Genomic DNA, 22,786 nt, shown 5'->3' with positions numbered 1-22,786 from the left:
ATGAAATAGACCCCCGTTAGGGAAATCATCGTATTCAATAAGTGATACTCCTTTCACATCCCTCTGACCGCTGTACTCTGAGCGGAATCGGGCTTCAACAATGCTAAAAAGCGCATATCAATGTAGAAATCTTAGCACAAACTTACTTCACCACCTCCATAGGAGGCAAAGTTTGTAAAACTGAATTGTGGGTGTGGTGAGGGGTGTATTTATAGGCATTTTGAGGTTTGGGAAATTTTGCCCCTCCTGGTAGGATTGTATATCCCATACGTCACTAGCTCATGGACTCTTGCCAATTACATGAAAGAAAGCATATTCCATTCTAAGGCCATCCATTCTTCTTTGCTAAATAGATAGACAGTTTTGTACACATTGCAGTTATATATATATATATATATATATATATATATTCCAGTAATATGACAGCACTCACTGGATTTGTAGTAAAACTTATCATTTATTGAAGAATTTCAATGATAAAAAGGTCCCATGACGTTTCGGTGCCTGACTGGCACCTTTATCAAATGGATCAGCAGTTCATCAGGCAGATGGCATAGCCCGACATCCAGAAAACAAGTTAAAAACATGATGCCACTGCAGCCTTAAATAACCTCCCTGTAGCTTAATTGCTTGTTAGCACGTCCGTGCGCACATCACACAGGTCACGCCCCTTACGGTATATGTGGCAATCTGTCATTGGTGCAACCAGCACCGTCATCGATGTAAACATTCATATCAGAGTTGGGACCTAGCACATGGCTAATTAGCATATCTGATGCTGTGTGTGACGTAGGAGGTAACGTGAGCGTCTCTGTGTAAGGCTGCAGCGATATTGACCAATGTTAAAAATTCACTTTAAACAACGGACACAGTCCAGTGGATCAAAAAAAATGTGTAAATGTGCATTCCAAAAAAATGTAGTGACGATACAGGTTAGGAGGGTAGAAACAGTATATGTATGCGCAAGGTGTAAACCTGCACAAATAGGTGTTACAAAGAAGTTAGATCACCAAGACCAGTTAGTTTGAATGAAAGACATGTCTGGGTATAGGTGGAAGAAAAACAGCACAATGATGCCAGTCACATATGATATCAGTGATCATCCTATGAAGGGGCCATAATCCAATTGTATGTTGAGACCCTTAGGTTCCACTGTTTCTAAGATATAAATCCATTTTGTCTTGCGTTGGAGTAGAGCTCTGCCGCGGTCGCCTCCCCTAGCCAGAGGTGGTATGTGATCTATGATCATGGTTCTTAGGCTGGAGACACTGTGTTTCTGTTGGGCAAAGTGACATGCCACTAGTTGATCAGAACATCCCTTCTTAATAGCCTCCCTAATGGTGTGACTATGGTAGGCCATTCTTTCACGAAAGGTTGTGATAACCTTAGTCCACACACAGGCCCTGACCCCTACTTTAAATTTCGTCACGACTTTTACTCCTGAGCATAACCACATATCTGGAGCAGTCCATAAACAGTGGGATGTATTACAAACTGACAAGAGTCTGTCAAATTGGAGATTGTACCCTCCTCGTATGGCTTACAAAACGAGTCAGGAACATACGAGACATCTTGGTCAAAACTGACCCCAAGGAATCCTATCAAAAGGACACATGGCTCAAGTCTGCCAAGATGGGATGTTTCAAATGTGGGGATTGCATTACTTGCAATGGTATGCAAATGGGCCCCACATTCCAGCACCCATACTTCAACAAACGCTACAAAATACAACATAGGGTGACATGTAGCAGTACTTATGTTGTTTATATCTTGGTTTGCCAGTGTTCCCTGTTTTACATAGGGAAAACCATCACAACCTTTCGTCAAAGGATGGCCAACCATAGACACGCCATTAGGGAGGCTATTAAGAAGGGATGTTCTGATCAACCAGTGACACGTCACTTCGCCCAACAGAAACACAGTGTCTCCAGCCTAAGAACCATGATCATAGATCACATACCACCTGTGACTAGGGGAGGTGACCGCGGCATAGCTCTACTCCAACGCAAGACAAAATGGATTTATGTCTTAGAAACAGTGAAACCTAAGGGTCTCAACATACAATTGGATTATGGCCCCTTCATAGGATGATCACTGATATCATCTGTGACTGGCATCATTGTGCTGTTTTTCTTCCACCTATACCCAGACGTGTCTTTCATTCAATCTAACTGGTCTAAGTGATCTAACTTCTTTGTAACACATATTTGTGCAGGTTTGCACCTTGCGCATACATATACTGTTTCTACCCTCCTAACCTGTATCGTCACTACATTTTTTGGAATACACATTTACAAATTTTTTTGATCCACTTGGACCGTGTCCATTGTGTACAGTGAATTTTTAACATCGGTCAGTATCGCTACAGCCTTACACAGAGATGCTCTCGTTACCTCCTATGTCACACACAGCATCAGATATGCTAATTAGCCATGTACTAGGTCCAAACTCGGATATGAATGTTTACATCGATGACGGTGCTGGTTGCACCAATGACAGATTGCCACATATACCGGAAGGGGAGTGGCCTAAGTGACGTGCGTACGGAAGTGCAAACAAGTATTGTCGCTAATAGGCAATTAAGCTACATGGAGGGTATTTAAGGCTGCAGTGGCATCATGTTTTTAACCTGTTTTCTGGATGTCAGGCTATGCCATCTGCCTGATGAACGTCATGGGACTTTTTTATCATTGAAATTCTACAATAAATGCTAAGTTTTACTACAAATCCAGTGAGTGCTGTCTTATTACTAGAATATATATATATATATATATATATATATATATATATATATATATACACACACACACACATACTGCAATGTGTACAAAACTATATCTATTTAGCAAAGAAGAATGGCTGGCCTTAGAATGGAATATGCTTTTATTGCACTGCAAATGTGACAGAATAAGATAATTCTGTTCACTTTAGAAAAAGTTGTACTCTATTGATTATCAAATACCCTTTTAAACTCAGGAATAAAACCAAGACTTACCTTGCAGTGCACCTTTATCCAAGAAGTTGTTGAGGTTAAATAAAGTGTTTCTGGATGCAAGATACTGAATAAATCTCTAAGGAATAGAGCAAAAAAATAAATAATTATATCGCCAAGCAAAGGAAAAAATTAACACAAGGTCCAAAGAATCCTGATCTCATAAGAAATCTATGGAAAAAAAATGCATTATCTTTTTAAAACTTAACCGTCAATAGAAATATATGTTTTCCTGTGATCGTCACCCTCCCCAGAAAAATGAAGCACAGTAACTGACAAGAGGAAGCAATCATTAAATAATAAAAAGTATTATCTTGTTAGTGGGAAGAGGTGAATAAAACCATAATTTATACTTGCCTGATGAACTAATTTCTTTCATAGTGGCGAGAGACCACAATCCATTACTCATGGGAATTACATTCCTACCACTAGGAGGAGGCAGTCTCCCAAAGCCCAAGAGCCGTATAAAATTCCTCCCGCATACCTTAGTCTAACTTATAGTCAAGTAGTGATGTTAAAAAGGAATAAGAGCCAAAAAGGAGCAGAGAAGAAAAAAAAAAAAAAAAAAAAAAGGAGGGGGGATGTGCTTAAAACAAATCAAACCCAAGAAATGTGTGGGGGCTCGTGGACTCTTGCCACTATGAAAGAAATTATTTTATCAGGTAAGTATAAATTAGGTTTTCTTTCATATAGGTGGTGAGAGTCTACAACTCATGGCTAATGGGAATGAATAACCAAGGGAGGGGTTGAAAAACCCACAACCCAAAAGAAAATATCTGATCATAAACTAAAAAAAAAAAAAAAAAAAAAAAAAAACAGGTAAAATCAGTAAACAAACAACTGCCTGAAGGACCTTTCTACCAAAGGCTGCTTTAGAGGAAGCAAAAATTGTAAAATTTAGTAAAGGTATGCAAAGAAGACCAAGTGGCTGCCTTGCAAATTTGATCAACTAAAGCCTCAATTCTTGAAAACTCAAGAAGTGTCAACTGACCTAGTAGAATGAGCCATAATCCATTGTGGGATAGGCTGACCCACCTCCAAATAAGCCTTGTGAATCAAAAGTTTCAATTAAGAGGCTAAAGAAAACATAATTTATGTAAGAACTTACCTGATAAATTCATTTCCTTCATATTGGCATGATTCCATGAGCTAGTGACATATGGGATATACAATCCTACCAGGAGGGGCAAAGTTTCCCAAAATACACCCCTCACCACACCCACAATTCAGTTTAACAAATAGCCAAGCAGTGGAGTGATAAAGAAAGGAGTAGAAAGCATCAACAAAAGGAAATTTGGAAATAATTGTGCTTTATACAAAAAAATCATAACCACCATAAAAAAGGGTGGGCCTCATGGACTCTTGCCAATATGAAAGAAATTAATTTATCAGGTAAGTTAAATAAATTATGTTTTCTTTCATGTAATTGGCAAGAGTCCATGAGCTAGTGACATATGGGATATCAATACCCAAGATGTGGAGTCTTCCACTCAAGAGTCACTAGAGAGGGAGGGAATAAAATAAAAACAGCCATATACCGCTGAAAAAAATTAATCCACAACCCAAAAAAATAGTTTATTTCATTTTTGAAAGAAAAAAAACTTAAATCAAAAGCAGAAGAATCAAACTGAAACAGCTGCCAGAAGAACTTTTCTACCAAAAACTGCTTCCTGAAGAAGCAAATACATAAAAACGGTAGAATTGCGGGAAACCCAAATAAGGTTCGTACACAAAGCGTATATGACCCCCAAGTGTCTAGCTAAATGGATACCGGATTGGCCCAATAAATGTTCTAAGTGCTCTGCGGAATCTCCTGGCCTGTTGCATTGTATATGGGAATGTCCGAAAGTTAGTCAATTTTGGAGTAAACTACAATACTGGGTTAAGACAAAAATGGGTTCTTCTTTTGAATTTACACCTAGGGCGGTATTGTTTATGCAGTGGGAGCAACAGCACAGACAGACTGACTCAGAATTGACTTTACTTATTCTGCTGGCGAGGAAGTGTTTACTTAATCACTGGACAACTAACAGGGCACCTAAAATGGTTTATTTCAAAAACATGCTAAGAACACAACTATTTATTGAACAAGTAGATGTTAGGGTAGATGTGGATAGCCGACTAAGCTCATTTCTACGGAAATGGCGCAGATTGATTCTAACATTTGAATTGGAGATACAAAGGCAAGTCCTCCTGCCCTTTCATAACTCTATTACTTTTCTGGAAGACTCTCTGAGAGGAGAGTGGAGTCATCTCACTTTTTAATCATCTTCTCTCTCTCCCCCATCTCCCCCCCCACCCTTTTTTTTTTTCTCTCTCTCTCGCCCTATCCGTTGCCGGTCCAGCAAGATATCTAAGATTGAACATTTGCCTACTTATAAGAGAACACTGTGTACACTCTAGGATAAGAATAATTCTGTTCAAGGGGAATATTAAGGGGGGGGGGTTTGGGGTTAACTGGGTTTAAATTGAGTAGGGGAGAAGTTTTAATCTCTCCACATTACAAAAAATGAGGGAGTTGTCAACATGTGGGTTACGGACATCCCGGCATATGATAGTGCAGGATACAGTTCGCTTGTGTTAAGGTTGGAGAGTTCTGAGATGTATTCTACCACTGATTATCTGTATCCTGTTGCTTCTGTCTCATTATTGTACAACCTTTATAATGATGTAATATGTGAATTCTATATATGTGTTACATGTCTTGCTATGGGATAAATGTTTGTGCCCATGTGTTCACCCTCTCTCTGAATAAAAACTGATTTATAAAAAAAAAAAAAACGGTAGAATTTAGTAAATGTATGCAAAGAGGACCAAGTCGCTGCTTTGCAAATCTGATCAACTGAAGCTTCATTCTTAAAAGCCCACGAAGTGGAGACTGATCTAGTAGAATGAGTTATAATTCTCTGAGGCGGGGCTTGACCCGACTCCAAATAAGCTTGATGAATCAAAAAGCTTTAACATAATATTTCAAAGCTCTCACCACATCCAAAGAATGTAAGGATCTTTCCAAAGGATTCTTAGGATTAGGACACAAGGAAGGGACAACAATTTCTCTACTAATGTTGTTAGAATTCACAACCTGAGGTAAAAATTCAAATGAAGTCTGCAAAACCGCCTTATCCTGATGAAAAATCAGAAAGATTCACAAGAGAGAGCAGATAGCTCAGAAACTCTTCTAGCAGAAGAGATAGCCAAAAAGAACAACACTTTCCAAGAAAGTAGTTAAGAGTCCAAAGAATGCATAGGCTCAACTGGAGAAGCCTGTAAAGCCTTCAGAACCAAATTAAGACTCCAAGGAGGAGAAAATGATTTAATGACAGGCTTAATACGAACTAAAGCCTGTACAAAACAGTGTATATCAGGAAGTATAGCAATCTTTCTGTGAAATAAAACAGAAAGAGCGGAGATTTGACCTTTCAAGGAACTTGCAGACAAAACCTTATCCAAACCATCCTGAAGAAACTGAAAAATTCTAGGAATTCTAAAAGAATGCCAGGAGAATTTATGAGAAGAACACCATGAAATGTATGTCTTCCAAACTCTATAATAAATCTTCCTAGAGACTGATTTACGAGCTTGAAACATAGTATCAATCACTGAGTCAGAGAAACCTCTATGACTTAGTACTAAGTGTTCAATTTCCATACCTTCAAATTTTAATGATTTGAAATCCTTGAGATAGTAGGTCTGGCCGTAACGGAAGTGGCCAAGGCGGGCAACTGGACATCCGAACCAGTTCCGCATACCAAAACCTGTGTGGCCATGCTGGCGCTACCAGCAACACAAATGATTGTTCCATGATGATTTTTGGAAATCACTCTTGGAAGGAGAACTAGAGGCGGGAAGATATAAGCAGAATGAAAACACCAAGAAACTATCAGCGTATCCACTGCTTCCGCCTGAACATCCCTGGACCTGGATAGGTATGTGGGAAGTTTCTTGTTTAGATGAGAGGCCATGAGATCTATCTGTGGAAGACCCCATATCTGAACAATCTGAGAAAAAACATCTCAATGGAGAGACCACTCCCCTGGATGTAAAGTCTTGTGGCTGAGATAATCCGCTTCCCAAATGTCTACACCTGGGATATGCACCGCAGAGATTAGACAGGAGCTGGATTCCACCCAAACAAGTATTCGAGATACTTCTTCATAGCGTGGGGACTGTGAGTCCCACCCCGATGATTGACATATGCCACTGATGTGAAAATGTCTGTCTGAAAACAAATGAACGGTTCTCTCTTTAACAGAGGCCAAAACTGAAGAGCTCTGAGAATTGCACAGAGATCTAAAATATTTATTGGAAATCTCGCCTCTTGAAATTTCCAAACCCCTTGTGCTGTCAGAGATCCTCAAACAGCTCCCCAACCTGAAAGACTTGCATCTGTTGTGATCACAGTCCAGGTTGGATGAACAAAAGAAGCCCCTTGAACTAAACGATGCTGATCTATCCACCATGTCAGAGAGTGTCGTACATTGGGATTTAAGGATATTAATTGTGATATCTTTGTATAATCCCTGCACCATTGATTCAGCATACAAAGCTGAAGAGGTCTCATGTGAAAACGAGCAAAGGGAACGCGTCCGATGCTGCAGTCATGAGACCTAAAACTTCCATGCACATAGCCACTGAAAGGAATGACTGAGACAGAAGGTGCCGGCAGGCTGCAACCAATTTTAAACGTCTCTTGTCTGTTAGAGACAGATTCATGGACACTGAATCTATCTGGAAGCCTAAAAAGGTGACCCTTGTCTGAGGAATCAAGAAACTTTTTGGTAAATTGATCCTCCAACCATGTTTCCGAAGAAACAACACTAGTTGATTCGTGTGAGATTCTGCAGTACGTAAAGACTGAGCTAGTACCAAGATAACGTCCAAATAAGGAAACACCGCAATACCCTGTTCTCTGAATACAGAGAGTAGGACACCCAGAACCTTTGAAAAGATTCTTTTAGCGGTTGCTAGGCCAAATGGAAGAGCAACAAATTGGTAATGCTTGTCTAGAAAAGAGAATCTCAGAAACTGATAATGTTCTGGATGAATCGGAATATGAAGGTATGCATCCTGCAAGTCTATTGTGGACATATAATGTCCTTGCTGAACAAAAGGCAGAATAGTCCTTATAGTCACCATCTTGAAAGTTGGTACTCTTACATAACGATTCAAAATTTACAGATCCAAAACTGGTCTGAATAAATTTTCCTTCTTTGGACAATGAATAGATTTGTATAAAACCCCAAACCTTGTTCCAGAAGAGGAACTGGCATGATTACCCCTGAAGACTCCAGGTCTGAAACATACTTCAGGAAAGCCTGAGCTTTTACTGGATTTACTGGGATACGTGAGAGAAAAAAATCTTCTCACAGGAGGTCTTACTCTGAATCCTATTCGAAAGCCTAGAGAGACAATGCTCTGAATCCATCGATTTTGAACAGAATTTATCCAAATATCCTTGAAAAACCTTAATCTGCCCCCTACCAGCTGAGCTGGAATGAGGACCGCACCTTCATGCGGACTTAGGGGCTGACTTTGGTTTCCTAAAAGGCTTGGATTTATTCCAATTTGAGGAAGGCTTCCAATTGGAAGCAGATTCCTTGGGGGGAGGATTGAGTTTTTGTTCCTTATTCTGATGAAAGGAACGAAAACGGTTAGAAGCCTTAGATTTACCCTTAGGTTTTTTATCCTGAGGCAGAAAAATCTCCCTTTCCCCCAGTAACAGTTGAAATAATAGAATCCAACTGAGAACCAAATAAATTATTACCTTGGAAAGAAAAAGATAGTAATCTAGATTTAGATGTCATAACAGCATTCCAAGATTTAAGCCACAAAGCTCTTCTAGCTAATATAGCTAAAGACATGGATCTAACATCACAAATAAAAAGATTAGCATGTTGTAGTAAGCGAATAATGCTAGATATGTCAGAATCCAATTTATGTTGCGCTAAATTCTCCAACTAGAAAGTTAATGCCACCGCAACATCAGCCAAAGAAATTGCAGGTCTGAGAAGATGACCTGAATATAAATAGGCCTTCCTTAGATAAGATTCAAGCTTCTTATCTAAAGGATCCTTAAAAGAAGTACTATCTTCCATAGGAATAGTGGTACGTTTAGCAAGAGTAGAAATAGCCCCATCAACTTTGGGGATCTTTTCCCAAAACTCTATAGATTTTGCTGGCAAAGGATACAATTTTTAAACCTTGAAGAAGGAATAAAAAGAAGTACCTGTCTTATTCCATTCCTTAGAAATTATATCAGAAATAGGAAAAACCCCTGGAGAAACCACAGGAGGTTTAAAAACAGCATTAAAACTTTTATTAGACTGAACGTCAAGAGGACTGGTTACCTCAATATCCAAAGTAATTAACACTTCTTTTAATAAAGAACGCATATACTCTATTTTAAATAAATAAGTAGATTTGTCAGTGTCAATGTCTGAGGAGGATCTACTGAATCAGATAGATCCTTATCAGAAGAGGATAAATTATCATATTGTTGGTCATTTGAAATTTCATCAACTAAATGAGAAGTTTTAAAAAGACCTATTATATTTATTTGAAGGTGAAAATGCAGACAAGGCCCTCAGAATAGAATCAGAAATAAATTCATTAAATTTTACAGGTATATTATGTACATTAGAAGTTGAAGGAACTGCAACTGGTAATGTACTATTACTGATGGACACATTATCTGCATGTAAAAGTTTTATCAAAACAACTATTACAAATGACATTCGGCGATATAATTTCTACAATTTTATAACTAATGACTTAGCTTTGGTAGAACTGATGTCAGGCAGTAATGTTCCAGCAGAAGCTTCTGAGGCAGGATCAAAGTGAGACATCTTGCAAAATGTAAGAGAAAAAACAACATATAAAGCAAAATTATCTATTTCCTTATATGACAGTTTCAGGAATGGGAAAAAATGCAAATAGCATAGCCCTCTGATATTGAAAAAATCAAGAGGCAAACATCAATGGGGTATTGAAATAATGAAAAAGTTTGGCGCCAAGTATAACGCACAACGTAACAAAACTTTTTTGGCGCCAAAAAATAACCGGAAATGACACACTCGCGTCACTAATGACGCAACCGTGTGAAAGGTCTCGGCATCAAGTATGACGCCGGAAATGACGAACTTGCGCCATAGACGTACTCTTTCGCGCCAAAAAAATCTTCGCGCCAAAAATTACGCAATAAGTTTTAGCATTTGTCGCACCCGCGGGCCTAATACCGCCCGCAATTTGTAAGAAGTAGTCAATTGAAAAAAAGACTAAACCCCAGGTAGGAAATAAATTTCATTTTAAAAGATGTTTATATTCCCCAAATATGAAACTGACAGTCTGCAGAAGGAAATACATGAACCTGACTCATGACAAATATAAGTACAATACATATATTTAGAACCTTATATAAACGCATAAAGTGCCAAACCATAGCTGAGGTGTCTTAAGTAATAAAAAACATACTTACCAAAAGACACCCATCCACATATAGCAGATAGCCAAACCAGTACTAAAACAGTTATTAGTAGAGGTAATAGTAAATTGAAAGTATATCGTCGATCTGAAAAGGGAGATAGGAGATGAATCTCTACGACCGATAACAGAGAACCCATGAAATAGACCCCCGTTAGGGAAATCATCGTATTCAATAAGTGATACTCCCTTCACGTCCCTCTGACATTCGCTGCACTCAGAGGAATCGGGCTTCAACAATGCTGAGAAGCGCATATCAACGTAGAAATCTTAGCACAAACTTACTTCACCACCTCCATAGGAGGCAAAGTTAGTAAAACTGAATTGTGGGTGTGGTGAGGGGTGTATTTATAGGCATTTTGAGGTTTGGGAAACTTTGCCCCTCCTGGTAGGATTGTATATCCCATATGTCACTAGCTCATGGACTCTTGCCAATTACATGAAAGAAATAGCAGAGGCCTTCTGACCTTTTCTAGGGCCAGAAAAAAAAGGAACAAACAGACTAAAAGTTTATCTAAAAACCTTAATATCATTAACAATGGTCTAACAACATCCAAAAAATGCAAAGATCTTTCAGAAGCATTCTTAGGATCAGGACACAAAGAGGGATTAACAAATCTCCCCACTAATATTGTGTAAGGAAACAACTTAGACAAAAAATGTAGTCCACAAAACAGCCTTATTTTGGAAGAATATCAGGTAAGGAGACTCACAAGAGAGAGCAGACAATACAAAAACTCTTTTAGAAGAAGAGAAGGATAAGAGAGACAACACTTTTCAAGAAAGCAGTGTAATGTCTAATGAATGTATAGGTTTATTTAAAAAAGGAAGAGCCTGCAAAATCCTTTAACACTAGGTTAAAACTCCAAAAAGGAGAAATAGACTAGGGCATGAAAAAAAAAAAAAAAATATCAGGAAAACTAGCAATCTTCCGAGAAATAAAAGGAAAGAGCAGATATCTGTTCTGTCAGGTAATTGGCAGATAAATCCTTTTCTAAACCATCCTGCAAAAACTGAAGAATTTGATGGATTCTAAAAGAATGTCAGAAAAATGTTGATCTATTCATCATTGTAAGTTTTACAAACTTTGTGATTCATTTTCCTAGAGACAAGTTTTCTGAGAAACCATTCTGTCTCAGAACTAAGCATTCAATTTTCATGCCATGAAGCTTTAGAGACTGAAGATGCAGATGGGAAAAAGGAAAAAAAGGACCTAGAGGCAAAAAGTTTGACCGCAGCGGAAGAGGTCAAGGCGAATAACTGGACATTTGAACTAGATCCGTATACCAAATCCTGTAGCGCCACACTAGGGCAATCAGGATTACAAATTACTTTTCTAGTCCTATCTTAAAAATCACTATGAAAAAAGGAACCAGAGGAGAAAACAAATAAGCAGATTGAAATGACCAAGGAACTACTAGAGCATCCACTACCTTTGCGTAAGGTTCCCTGGGAAAGTACCTGGGAAGTTTGATGTTCAAACGATAGACCCTCAGATCTATTTCTGTTAGGCCCCAAAGATCCACAATCAGATAGAACACATCCTAATGAAGAGACCATTGCCCTGGATGTAGAGACTAATGACTGAGAAAGTCTGATTCCCATTGTTCACTCTTGAGATATGAATCATAAGATTTAGGCAAGAATTGACTTCTGCCCAGGAGAGAATCTGAGACATCTCCAACAAGGATAGGGAACTGTGAGTTCCCCTTAATGGTTGACATAAGTTACTATTGTGACATTGTGTGTCTGGAAATAGAGATAAGACTCCCTTAGTAACAGAGGCCAAGTTTGAAGGGTCCTGAAAATTGCAAGGAGTTCTATAATATTGATTGCAACCTCACCTCTGATGATCCCACAGTGTGGTGTCAGAGACCCCCAAACAGCTCTCCAACCTAAAAAGTTGTATCTGTAGTAATTACAGATTAAGTAGAATGAGTAAGAAACCTCCTGAATAATAAATTAATGATTCAGCCACCAAGTCAGAGACTGGATTGTGTTGGAATCTAAAATATTTTAGAGATAGCAGGATATTAAACCTTGCATCAATAGAGCAGCATATAAAGCTGAAGAGATCTCGTGAAATTTAATCTGAAATTGTAATTATGAGACATAGTACTTCTATTCACAGAGCCACTGAAGGGAGTGAGAGAGATTGAAGGTTCATATAGGTAAATACCAGTGTTATCCTTCTCTACTCTGCTAGAAAAAAATCATTGAAACTGGAAGAAACAACAATAGTTGTTGTGTGTGAAATTCTGGTAAAGGAAAGGATTGAGCTAGTACCAATATATCATACAAGTAATAAAAAGTTAATTTATGCTTACCTGATAAATTTATTTCTTTTTTGACACAATGAGTCCACGGATCATCTTAATTACTAATGGGATATTCACCTCCTGGTCAGCAGAAGGCGGCAAAGAGCACCACAGCAAAGCTGTTAAATAGCTCTTCCCTTCCCTCCCACTCCAGTCATTCAACCGAAGTTCAGGAGAGAAAGGAAAAACCAAGGCGCAGGGGTGTCTGAAGTTTATAGTAACCAACAACCTGTCTTTCAAAAACAGGGCGGGCCGTGGACTCATTGTGTCAAAAAAGAAATAAAATTATCAGGTAAGCATAAATTTTCTTTTCTTTTTAATGACACGATGAGTCCACGGATCATCTTAATTACTAATGGGATTCAATACCCAAGCTAGAGTACATAGATGATACAGGAGGAACAAGACAGGAAACCTAAACGGAAGGCACCACTGCTTGAAGAACCTTTCTCCCAAAGCGGCCTCAGCCGAGGCAAAAATGTCAAATTTTTAGAACTTTGAAAAAGAGAGAAGAGAGGACCAAGTTGCAGCTTTGCAAATCTGTTCCACAGAAGCTTCATTCTTGAATGCCCATGAGGAAGCAACGGCCCTCGTGGAATGAGCTGTAACTCTCTCTGGAGGCTGTTAACCAGCAGTCTCATATGCAAAACGTATGATACTCTTCAGCCAGAAAGAAAAAGAAGTAGCCGTAGCTCTCTTTCTCCTACGTCTTCCTGAGAAAAAAAACGTCCAAACAAAACAGAAGATAGACGAAATCCTTATTCATCTGCAGATAAAACTTTAAAGCACGGATCACGTCCAAAATGTGCCCAATCCCTATTTTTTTCATAAAAGTAGGATTAGGACACAAGGTAGTACGACATTCTCCCGATTCGAAACAGCTCCAGGAAGAAAACCTAAGTCAGTACGTGAATCTACCCTATCAGAAAGAAAAATAATATAAGGGGAATCATATCGCCACGTCGAACGTTCTGACGCTCTATGAGCAGAAGAAATATAAATCAGGACATAAAACCTTCCAAGATAATAACTTAAAATCTAAGGAATACATAGGCTCAAACGGAGTCCCTTGAAAAACCCTGAGAACCAAGACACCATGGAGGAGTAACTGGTTTAAACATAGGCCTAATCCTGACCAAGGCCTAACAAAAAGATTATACATGCCAGGCATTTGTATGGAAAAACATTTTAGATACATGCTTATGAGCCTGAATCATGGTCTCTACGACCGATTCTGAAAGGCCCGCTTAGATAATAAAGTGTTCATACTCACAGCAGTCAGCTTCAGAGAGAGAAACTAGATTTGGGTGAAGGAAAGGCCCTTGAATTAGAAGGTCCTTCCTCAACTGAAGCCTCCAAGGTAGAAGAGATAACATGTCCCCCAGATCTTCATACCAAATCCTGCCAGGTCCAGCCGGTGTAATGAGGATCACCGAAACCCTCTCCTGTTTGACTCGAACAATAACCCGAAGAATAAGATAAAAGGAAATAGGTATGCAAGACTGAAGGTCTAAGGTACCGCCAGGGTGGTAACCAGTACTGCCTGAGGGTCCCCGAACCGCAAGCCGTAACTCGTAAGCTCGGCATTCTGTCAAGATACCATGAGCTCTAATTCCAGCTGACCCCATTTTAGAATCAGGCTGGAAAACACAACCGGATGGAGAGCCCATTCCCCCAGACGAGAAGTCTGCCTGCTCAGGAAATCTGTCCCCAGTCCACCCCTGGGAGGGGGAACAACGACAGACAGCAGGAGTGGGCTTCCACCCACTGGACTATCTTGGATACCTCTGTCAGCGCTAAGGAACTCCTCGTTCCCTCGTGGTGGTTGATGTAAACCACTGAAGATATGTTCAGACTGGAACCTGATAAACTGGACCGAGGCTAACTGGAGCTAGGTCAAAAGAGCATTGAAGATCGCTCTCAGTTCCGAAATGTTTATAGGAAAAGCAGACTCTGACTGAGTCCAAACTCTCTGAGCCCTTAGGGAGCCCCAAACTGCTCCCCAACTTAGAGGGCTTGTGTCTGTTGTCACAATCCCCCCAGATGGTCTGCGAAAGCAAGTCCCCTGGGAGAGATGATCCCGAGACAAACACCATTCAAGAGAATCCCTTGTCTCCTGCTCCAAGAGACAAAACGGCCTAATCTCCGTTCCATTGTCTAAGTCAGACAAATGGGATAATGTCCAATGCCGCTACCATCAGTCTGGATACTTCCATGTACTGAGCCACTGAAGGCCGAGGAGCGGACTGAAGGACTAGACAACTATCAAAACCTAGATTTCCTGACTCCTGTCAGAAAAACCTACATAAATAGGGAATCTATTATGGTCCCTCAGAAGGATACCCTTGAATTAGGGACCAAGAAACTCTTTCCTTGCTAATTGAAAGGATGGTGCCTGGACCAGGGTGGTGTCTGGACCAGGATGTCGTCCAGAAAGGGCGCCAGTGCGCCATAACCAAAGCACCACTGACAGCGAACCCAGAGACTAAGGCCTAGATTTAGAGTTCGGCGGTAGCCGTCAAAACCAGCGTTAGAGGCTCCTAACGCTGGTTTTGGCCGCCCGCTGGTATTTGGAGTCAGTGATTAAAGGGTCTAACGCTCACTTTACAGCCGCGACTTTTCCATACCGCAGATCCCCCTACGCCATTTGCGTATCCTATCTTTTCAATGGGATCTTTCTAACGCTGGTATTTAGAGTCGTTTCTGCAGTGAGCGTTAGAGCTCTAACGACAAGATTCCAGCCGCCTGAAAATAGCAGGAGTTAAGAGCTTTCTGGCTAACGCCGGTTTATAAAGCTCTTAACTACTGTACCCTAAAGTACACTAACACCCATAAACTACCTATGTACCCCTAAACCGAGGTCCCCCCACATCGCCGCCACTCGATTAAAAATTTTAACCCCTAATCTTCCGACCGCCACCTACGTTATACTTATGTACCCCTAATCTGCTGCCCCTAACCCCGCCGACCCCTATATTACATTTATTAACCCCTAATCTGCCCCCCACAACATCGCCGCCAGCTACTTAAAATAATTAACCCCTAATCTTCCGACCGCAAAGCGCCGCCACCTACGTTATCCCTATGTACCCCTAATCTGCTACCCCTAACACCGCCGACCCCTATATTATATTTATTATCCCCTAATCTGCCCCCCTCAACGTCGCCGACACCTGCCTACACTTATTAACCCCTAATCTGCCGAGCGGACCTGAGCGCTACTATAATAAAGTTATTAACCCCTAACCCGCCTCACTAACCCTATCATAAATAGTATTAACCCCTAATCTGCCCTCCCTAACATCGCCGACACCTAACTTCAATTATTAACCCCTAATCTTCCGATCGGAGCTCACCGCTATTCTAATAAATGTATTAACCCCTAAAGCTAAGTCTAACCCTAACACTAACACCCCCCTAACTTAAATATAATTTTAATCTAACGAAATAAATTAACTCTTATTAAATAAATTAATCCTATTTAAAGCTAAATACTTACCTGTAAAATAAATCCTAATATAGCTACAATATAAATTATAATTATATTATAAAGATGTTTGCCGGTCCGGATGTCCTCTTCTTGCCGGATAGGATGAAGACTTTGGAGCCTCTTCTGGACCTCTTCAGCACCGGATTATGGATCGCCAACCCCCGCTTGGGTTGGATGAAGATCTTGGAGCCAGGACGGATCGGTGAACCTGGTATGGTGAAGACAAGGTAGGAAGATCTTCAGGGGCTTAGTGTTAGGTTTATTTAAGGGGGGTTTGGGTTAGATTAGGGGTATGTGGGTGGTGGGTTGTAATGTTGGGGGGGGGGTATTGTATGTTTTCTTTTACAGGCAAAAGAGCTGAACTTCTTGGGGCATGCCCCGCAAAGGGCCCTGTTCAGGGCTGGTAAGGTAAAAGAGCTTGTAACTTTTTAAATTTAGAATAGGGTAGGGAATTATTTATTTTGGGGGTCTTTGTTATTTTATTAGGGGGCTTAGAGTAGGTGTAATTAGTTTAAAATTGTTGTAATATTTTTCTTATGTTTGTAAATTTTTTTTTATTTTCTGTAACTTAGTTCTTTTTTATTTTTTGTACTTTAGCTAGTTTATTTAATTGTATTTATTTGTAGCAATTGTGTTTATTTAATTTATTGATAGTGTAGTGTTAGGTTAATTGTAGGTAATTGTAGGTAGTTTATTTAATTATTTTATTGATAGGGTAGTGTTAGGTTTAATTATATCCTAGGTTAGGATTTATTTTACAGGTAAATTTGTTATTATTTTAACTAGGTAACTATTAAATAGTTCTTAACTATTTAATAGCTATTGTACCTGGTTAAAATAAATACCAAGTTGCCTGTAAAATAAATATTAATCCTAAAATAGCTAAAATATAATTATAATTTATATTGTAGCTATATTAGGGTTTATTTTACAGGTAAGTATTTAGCTTTAAATAGGATTAATTTATTTAATAAGAGTTAATTTATTTCGTTATATGTAAATTATATTTAAGTTAGGGGGGTGTTAGGGTTAGGGTTAGACTTAGCTTTAGGGGTTAATACATTTATTAGAATAGCGGTGAGCTCCGATCGGAAGATTAGGGGTTAATAATTGAAGGTAGGTGTCGGCGATGTTAGGGAGGGCAGATTAGGGGTTAATACTATTTATGATAGGGTTAGTGAGACGGATTAGGGGTTAATAACTTTATTATAGTAGCGCTCAGGTCCGCTCGGCAGATTAGGGGTTAATAAGTGTAGGCAGGTGTCGGCGACGTTGTGGGGGGCAGATTAGGGGTTAATAAATATAACATAGGGGTCGGCGATGTTAGGGCAGCAGATTAGGGGTACATAGGGATAACGTAGGTTGCGGCGGTTTACGGAGCGGAAGATTAGGGGTTAAAACTGTAATGCAGGGGTCAGCGATAGCGGGGGCGGCAGATTAGGGGTTAATAAGTGTAAGGTTAGGGGTGTTTAGACTTGGGGTTCATGTTAGGGTGTGAGGTGCAGACGTAGGAAGTGTTTCCCCATAGGAAACAATGGGGCTGCGTTAGGAGCTGAACGCTGCTTTTTTGCAGGTGTTAGGTTTTTTTTCAGCTCAAACAGTCCCATTGTTTCCTATGGGAGAATCGTGCACGAGCACGTTTTTGAGGCTGGCCGCGTCCGTAAGCAGCTCTGGTATCGAGAGTTGCATTTGCAGTAAAAATGCCCTACGCTCCTTTTTTGGAGCCTAACGCAGCATTTGTTTTAACTCTCGATACCAGAGTTAAATTTATGGTGCGGCCAGAAAAAAGCCCGCGGAGCGTTAACAGCCCTTTTACCGCCGAACTCTAAATCTAGGCCTAAGAAAATACTGGGAGCTGTAGAAAAAACGAATTGAAAGTGTCTGCCTAGAAAACAAACCTTAGGGACTTGTGATGATCCCTGTGAATGGGAACATGCAGATACGTGTCCCTTAAAAGTTGTCAAAAGTTGACCCTCTTGGATCAAAGGGAGAATGGAACGAATAGTTACCATCTTGAAGAATGGTACTGTTTAGACTCTTGAAATCTAAAATTTGTCTGAAGGTTCCCTCTTTCATGGGAACCACAAACAGTTTGGAATAAATCTCAGATCCTGTTCCTGAATCTTGAACAGGAATTATGACTCCCAGGTAGGAGAGGTCTCCTACCTAGTGAAAAGACCCCTTTCTTCTATCTGGTTCCAGATATTCTGGATTTCTTCGAGGGAAGCGTCTGTCCGAATAGAACTAGTATGCTGCCGCCAAAGGTAGCAACACCAACCTGGGATGCCATCTTGAGCAAACCCACTACCCAATTATCCATGGGATCCTGAAAAGGAACAACTATCATCTATAGGGATAGAAGGTCTCCTGGCTAGCATGGAATTTGTCCCTTCCACCTTGTGTACCGTCTGCCAAGTCCGCTAAGGGAACCTCTCTGTCAATATAGGAAATGTGGATCAAAGGGTTATACCCGTTCTCTCTCATTTCTTAGCAATGCTCTCAAAAGCTCAATCTGGTACCACATGAAAATAACGACAGAAGTCGTTCCAGAGTAGCTAAAAGTTCCTTAAGTAATAACCGGAGGAGTTCTAGCTTACACCTGAAGATACTACTTCAGTATCAGCGGGAGGAATCATACCGTCAGAACCTGAGAGTTTACCCTCAGATGCTACCGAAGTATCCCCTTCCTCAGGCATCTGGGAGGGAACCTCTGAGATAGTAACTACTGTGACAGAAACCTTGTTCACTGAATGTTTAGTTTTCCTCTTGCACTCTCCCTGCAGCATGGGAAAAGCTGACAACGCACCAAAAAGCACAAGAGGAAAGCGATGTCTTGCAAGAAAACTCCAAGAGGAGTCGTGGAGGAATCGCAGGGGTTAAATGGATGTTAAGTTTTTAGGACACTTGAAGAGAAGGCTGTGGAAAATATTGAACATTGTCAGAATGCTTCTTGCAGCATCCACGACAATGTTGGCTCTGAAAAAGTGTTTATCTCTGAACTGTAAAATTCTCTTAATTACATGGGGAACAGAAAAGTCTTTGGACGTTCCACATTAGTATCAAGACATAACGCTTAAGTAACATCCTTATTCACATTTTTTAAAATAAAATGGAATATCATAACAAGAATTACTGTGACTTTAAATAATAAAGGAAACGTCCTAACTTTGTTCCGTTAACATTGGATATACTAATTAAAATGGCGAAGGGCCTCTTGGACCATCTGAATTCACAATTTGAATATTAAAAATAAATTATACTGTGTCTTTAAATGTGAAATACACTGCCTTATTTTCACAAAGAAAGATTCTTTAAGGTATAATACAGAATCCCCAAACCTCAGCTAAACTTGGCAGAGAAGTCTGCCTGCCATCGAATGAGACACTAACAAATAGTAGTCCACCGGACTACTGTCAATACTTTTTAGATATGTTCAATTTTTCTCATTCGAGATTCAAACTTATGTTTTTAGTTAGGTCAGTTCATTGGTGAGCATCTTGCTAACCACATAGCAGCCCCCCTAGTCTACTTTAAGCACTTTTTAGAACTGCGTGTAAAGCCTCTCTGCTGTATGACACAACAGCAGAGAAGGCATCCGGACCACTAAAAATACTTTTTTGTACTGCGTGCAAAGCCTCTCTGCTGTATGACACAACGCAGCAGAGAAGGCATCCGGACTACTGAAAACACTTCTTTTTTATTGTGTGAGAAGCTTCTCTGCTGCCTAACGCAGCAGAGAAGGCATTCGGACTACTGAAACTACTTCCTTTGTATTGTGTGAGAAGCTTCTCTGCTGCCTAACGCAGCAGAGAAGGCATCTGGACTACTGTAAGCACCTCTTTAGTACCAGAGAAGACTCCCATCGTTCTGTTTCACTGATTTTGTCTAAAGAGCGCTAACAATGGCGCGTATCATAGCTCCGCCCATCGTGGGCGTATCCAGCTAAACCTCACGGGCGGCTAAATTGTAAAGATGCAGTCGTCAGGAGAATTAACACACAACTTAGCGATAAAGAGACCAACCTCTCAGTCGGGTAGTAAACTAAAAGAAAGCCAACGGGAGTAGTAATTGCACCTAACATGCGTAACCCTTAACATGCGTCCCTATCATGTTTAATCAGGTAAACCTCCCGGACGGTTGCAAAGTAAAATAAGCTGTTGGGAGTTGCAAGTATGGCTAAATCACCCAAAATAAAAATAGAGCCACTTCTCCACGTCCTCCAGTGCCTGCAGTCACTGCCCAATAACATATCCTCACTCCTAGGAATAATGTCATCCAGTGTCCATGGAATATATAAAGTGCCAAATGTTTCTTTGCATGTATCCCCAGAAAATAAAATTCAGCACTTACCTTAGAAATCTGCCCGGCAGTAAGGCAGCTCACCAGGCTTGCGAGGTCCTCTCCCTCACATTGGCCTGTGTAAACAAAAAGTACTGAGTATTTCTCCCTCAGACTTTCACAAACAGGGCAGCATACAATCTATGGGAGGTGCAGTGAGAATTATGTTCCACAAGTTCCCATTGCTCTAAAGCCACCACTGCTCTACTGAAGAGACTGATATGGACTACAGCTACACCCTAGAACAAAGCAGCACAATCTTGCACTACATTAAAAATAATAAACTCTTGATTGAAGAATCTTTTTTAACACCTCACTTTACCACTTCCTATCACTAACGTAGCAAAGAGAATGACTGGAGTGGGAGGGAAGGGAGGAGCTATTTAACAGCTTTGCTGTGGTGCTCTTTGCCGCCTCCTGCTGACCAGGAGGTGAATATCCCATTAGTAATTGAGATGATCCGTGGACTCATCGTGTCATTAAAAATAAATATAGTGTGGTGAAAGCACTGCAATACCCTGAGCTCTGATATAGACAAAAGGTTAACCAAAACCTTGATATTATTCTTTTTCAGGTACTGACCAGGCCTGGCCCAGCTTAACTTCCGAGATCAGACGGGATTGGGTGCATTCAGGGCAGTTTGTTTGATTTCCCATAATGAGAAAAGCAACAACCTGATAGTTTTTCCAGAAAAGTAAACCTCAGAAACTGATGTTTCTAGTAAATTGAATTAGGAAGGTAAGCATTGCTTAATTTAATATGGGCATAAACTAACCTTGCTAAAAGTAGAATAGTATGTTCCATTCTGAAAGATGGAATTCTTACAAACTGTTTTGAATTTAAACGGACAGTCTACACCAAAATTGTTATTGTTTAAAAAGATTGATAATCCCTTTATTACCCATTCCCTAGTTTTGCACAACCAACACTGATATATAAATACACTTTTTACCTCTGTGATTACCTTGTATCTAAGCCTCTGCAAACTGACCCCTTATCTCAGTTCTTTTGATAGACATCCATTTTAGCCAATCAGCGCTGGCTCACCTGAACTCCACGTAAGTGAGCACAGTGTTATCTATATGACACACATGAACTAACACCCTCTAGTGGTGAAAAACTGGCAAAATGCCCTGAGAGAAGAGGCGGCCTTCAAGGGCTTAGACATTAGAACATGAACCTCCTAGGTTTAGCTTTCAACTAAGAATACCAAGAGAACAAAGCAAAATTGGTGATAAAAGTAAATTGGAAAATTGTTTAAAATTACATTCTCTATCTGAACATGAAAGTTTATTTTGGACTAGACTATTCCTTTAAGATCCAAAATTGCTCTGAAGGTGTCTTTCTTCTTTGGAACAGTAAAGAGATTTGATTGAAATCCCATTCCCTGTGTTTGCATTGTACTGGAATAATTATTCCCATATCTCAACAGAGGCCAATTGAAGGGCCCTGAAATATGGAGGGAAAAAAACAGAAACAAAAAAAAAAAGACACCTTTCTGTTGGAGGCCTTGTTCTTAAAGGGACACTGTACCCAAAAATATAATTTCGTGATTCAGATTGAGCATGAAATGTTATGCAAATTTCTAATTTACTCCTATTATCAAATTTTCTTCATTCTCTTGTTATCTTTATTTGAAACGCAAGAATGTAAGTTTAGATGCAGGCCCATTTTTGGTGAACAACCTGGGTTGTCCTTGCTGATTGGTGGATAAATTCATCATTCAAATGCAATATTCTTGAGAAAAAAGTTCTGAACCCAAGCCTTCTGATTAAAAACTGCCCCTAGCAGGATTCCACACTTAAAATACATTTCAATACTTACTGAAAAAGTAGGAGTGGTATTTAAATGCTGGAGCATATGCTACTGAAATAATAGTTTTGGAGGTGGGAACAGACTTCTTATCCTGTTTGGACTTGTTCCAATGAGAATTAGGTCCCCAGAGTAAACCATATAAACTTTGCTGTGAACAGAGTCGTCAATCGTCTGATATCTTTATCATGAAAGTTTTATTTCAACTTGAGACATTTATTTTACTATGCAGGAGAGACATACCATACCAATAGTTTAGGATTTTACAAATGCCATCTAGCTGTGTGGTCTCACTTCTAGAAATAAATAGGAGTTTTTTAGATTTTTCCATAGACTTCCTGTCCTGAGGAAAAACAT

At 39.9% G+C, this 22,786-nt stretch overlaps 1 protein-coding gene across 1 annotated transcript in view; it reads right to left on the bottom strand.

Annotated features, from left to right (window-relative positions):
* LOC128660360 (phosphatidylinositol-binding clathrin assembly protein) overlaps window positions 1-22,786 on the bottom strand; it is a 576,760-nt gene that overhangs the window by 475,456 nt on the left and 78,518 nt on the right. The window contains exon 3 of the mRNA XM_053714177.1: window positions 2,996-3,071. Coding sequence (XP_053570152.1) covers window positions 2,996-3,071 — 76 coding nt within the window. The remainder of the gene's footprint in view (window positions 1-2,995; window positions 3,072-22,786) is intronic.

This window comes from Bombina bombina, chromosome 1 (genome assembly GCF_027579735.1).
Source record: "Bombina bombina isolate aBomBom1 chromosome 1, aBomBom1.pri, whole genome shotgun sequence".
NCBI classification, from domain to species: domain Eukaryota; kingdom Metazoa; phylum Chordata; class Amphibia; order Anura; family Bombinatoridae; genus Bombina; species Bombina bombina.
Note: the sequence above shows the minus strand (reverse complement) of the source record. Positions and strands in the feature narration are given on the sequence as shown.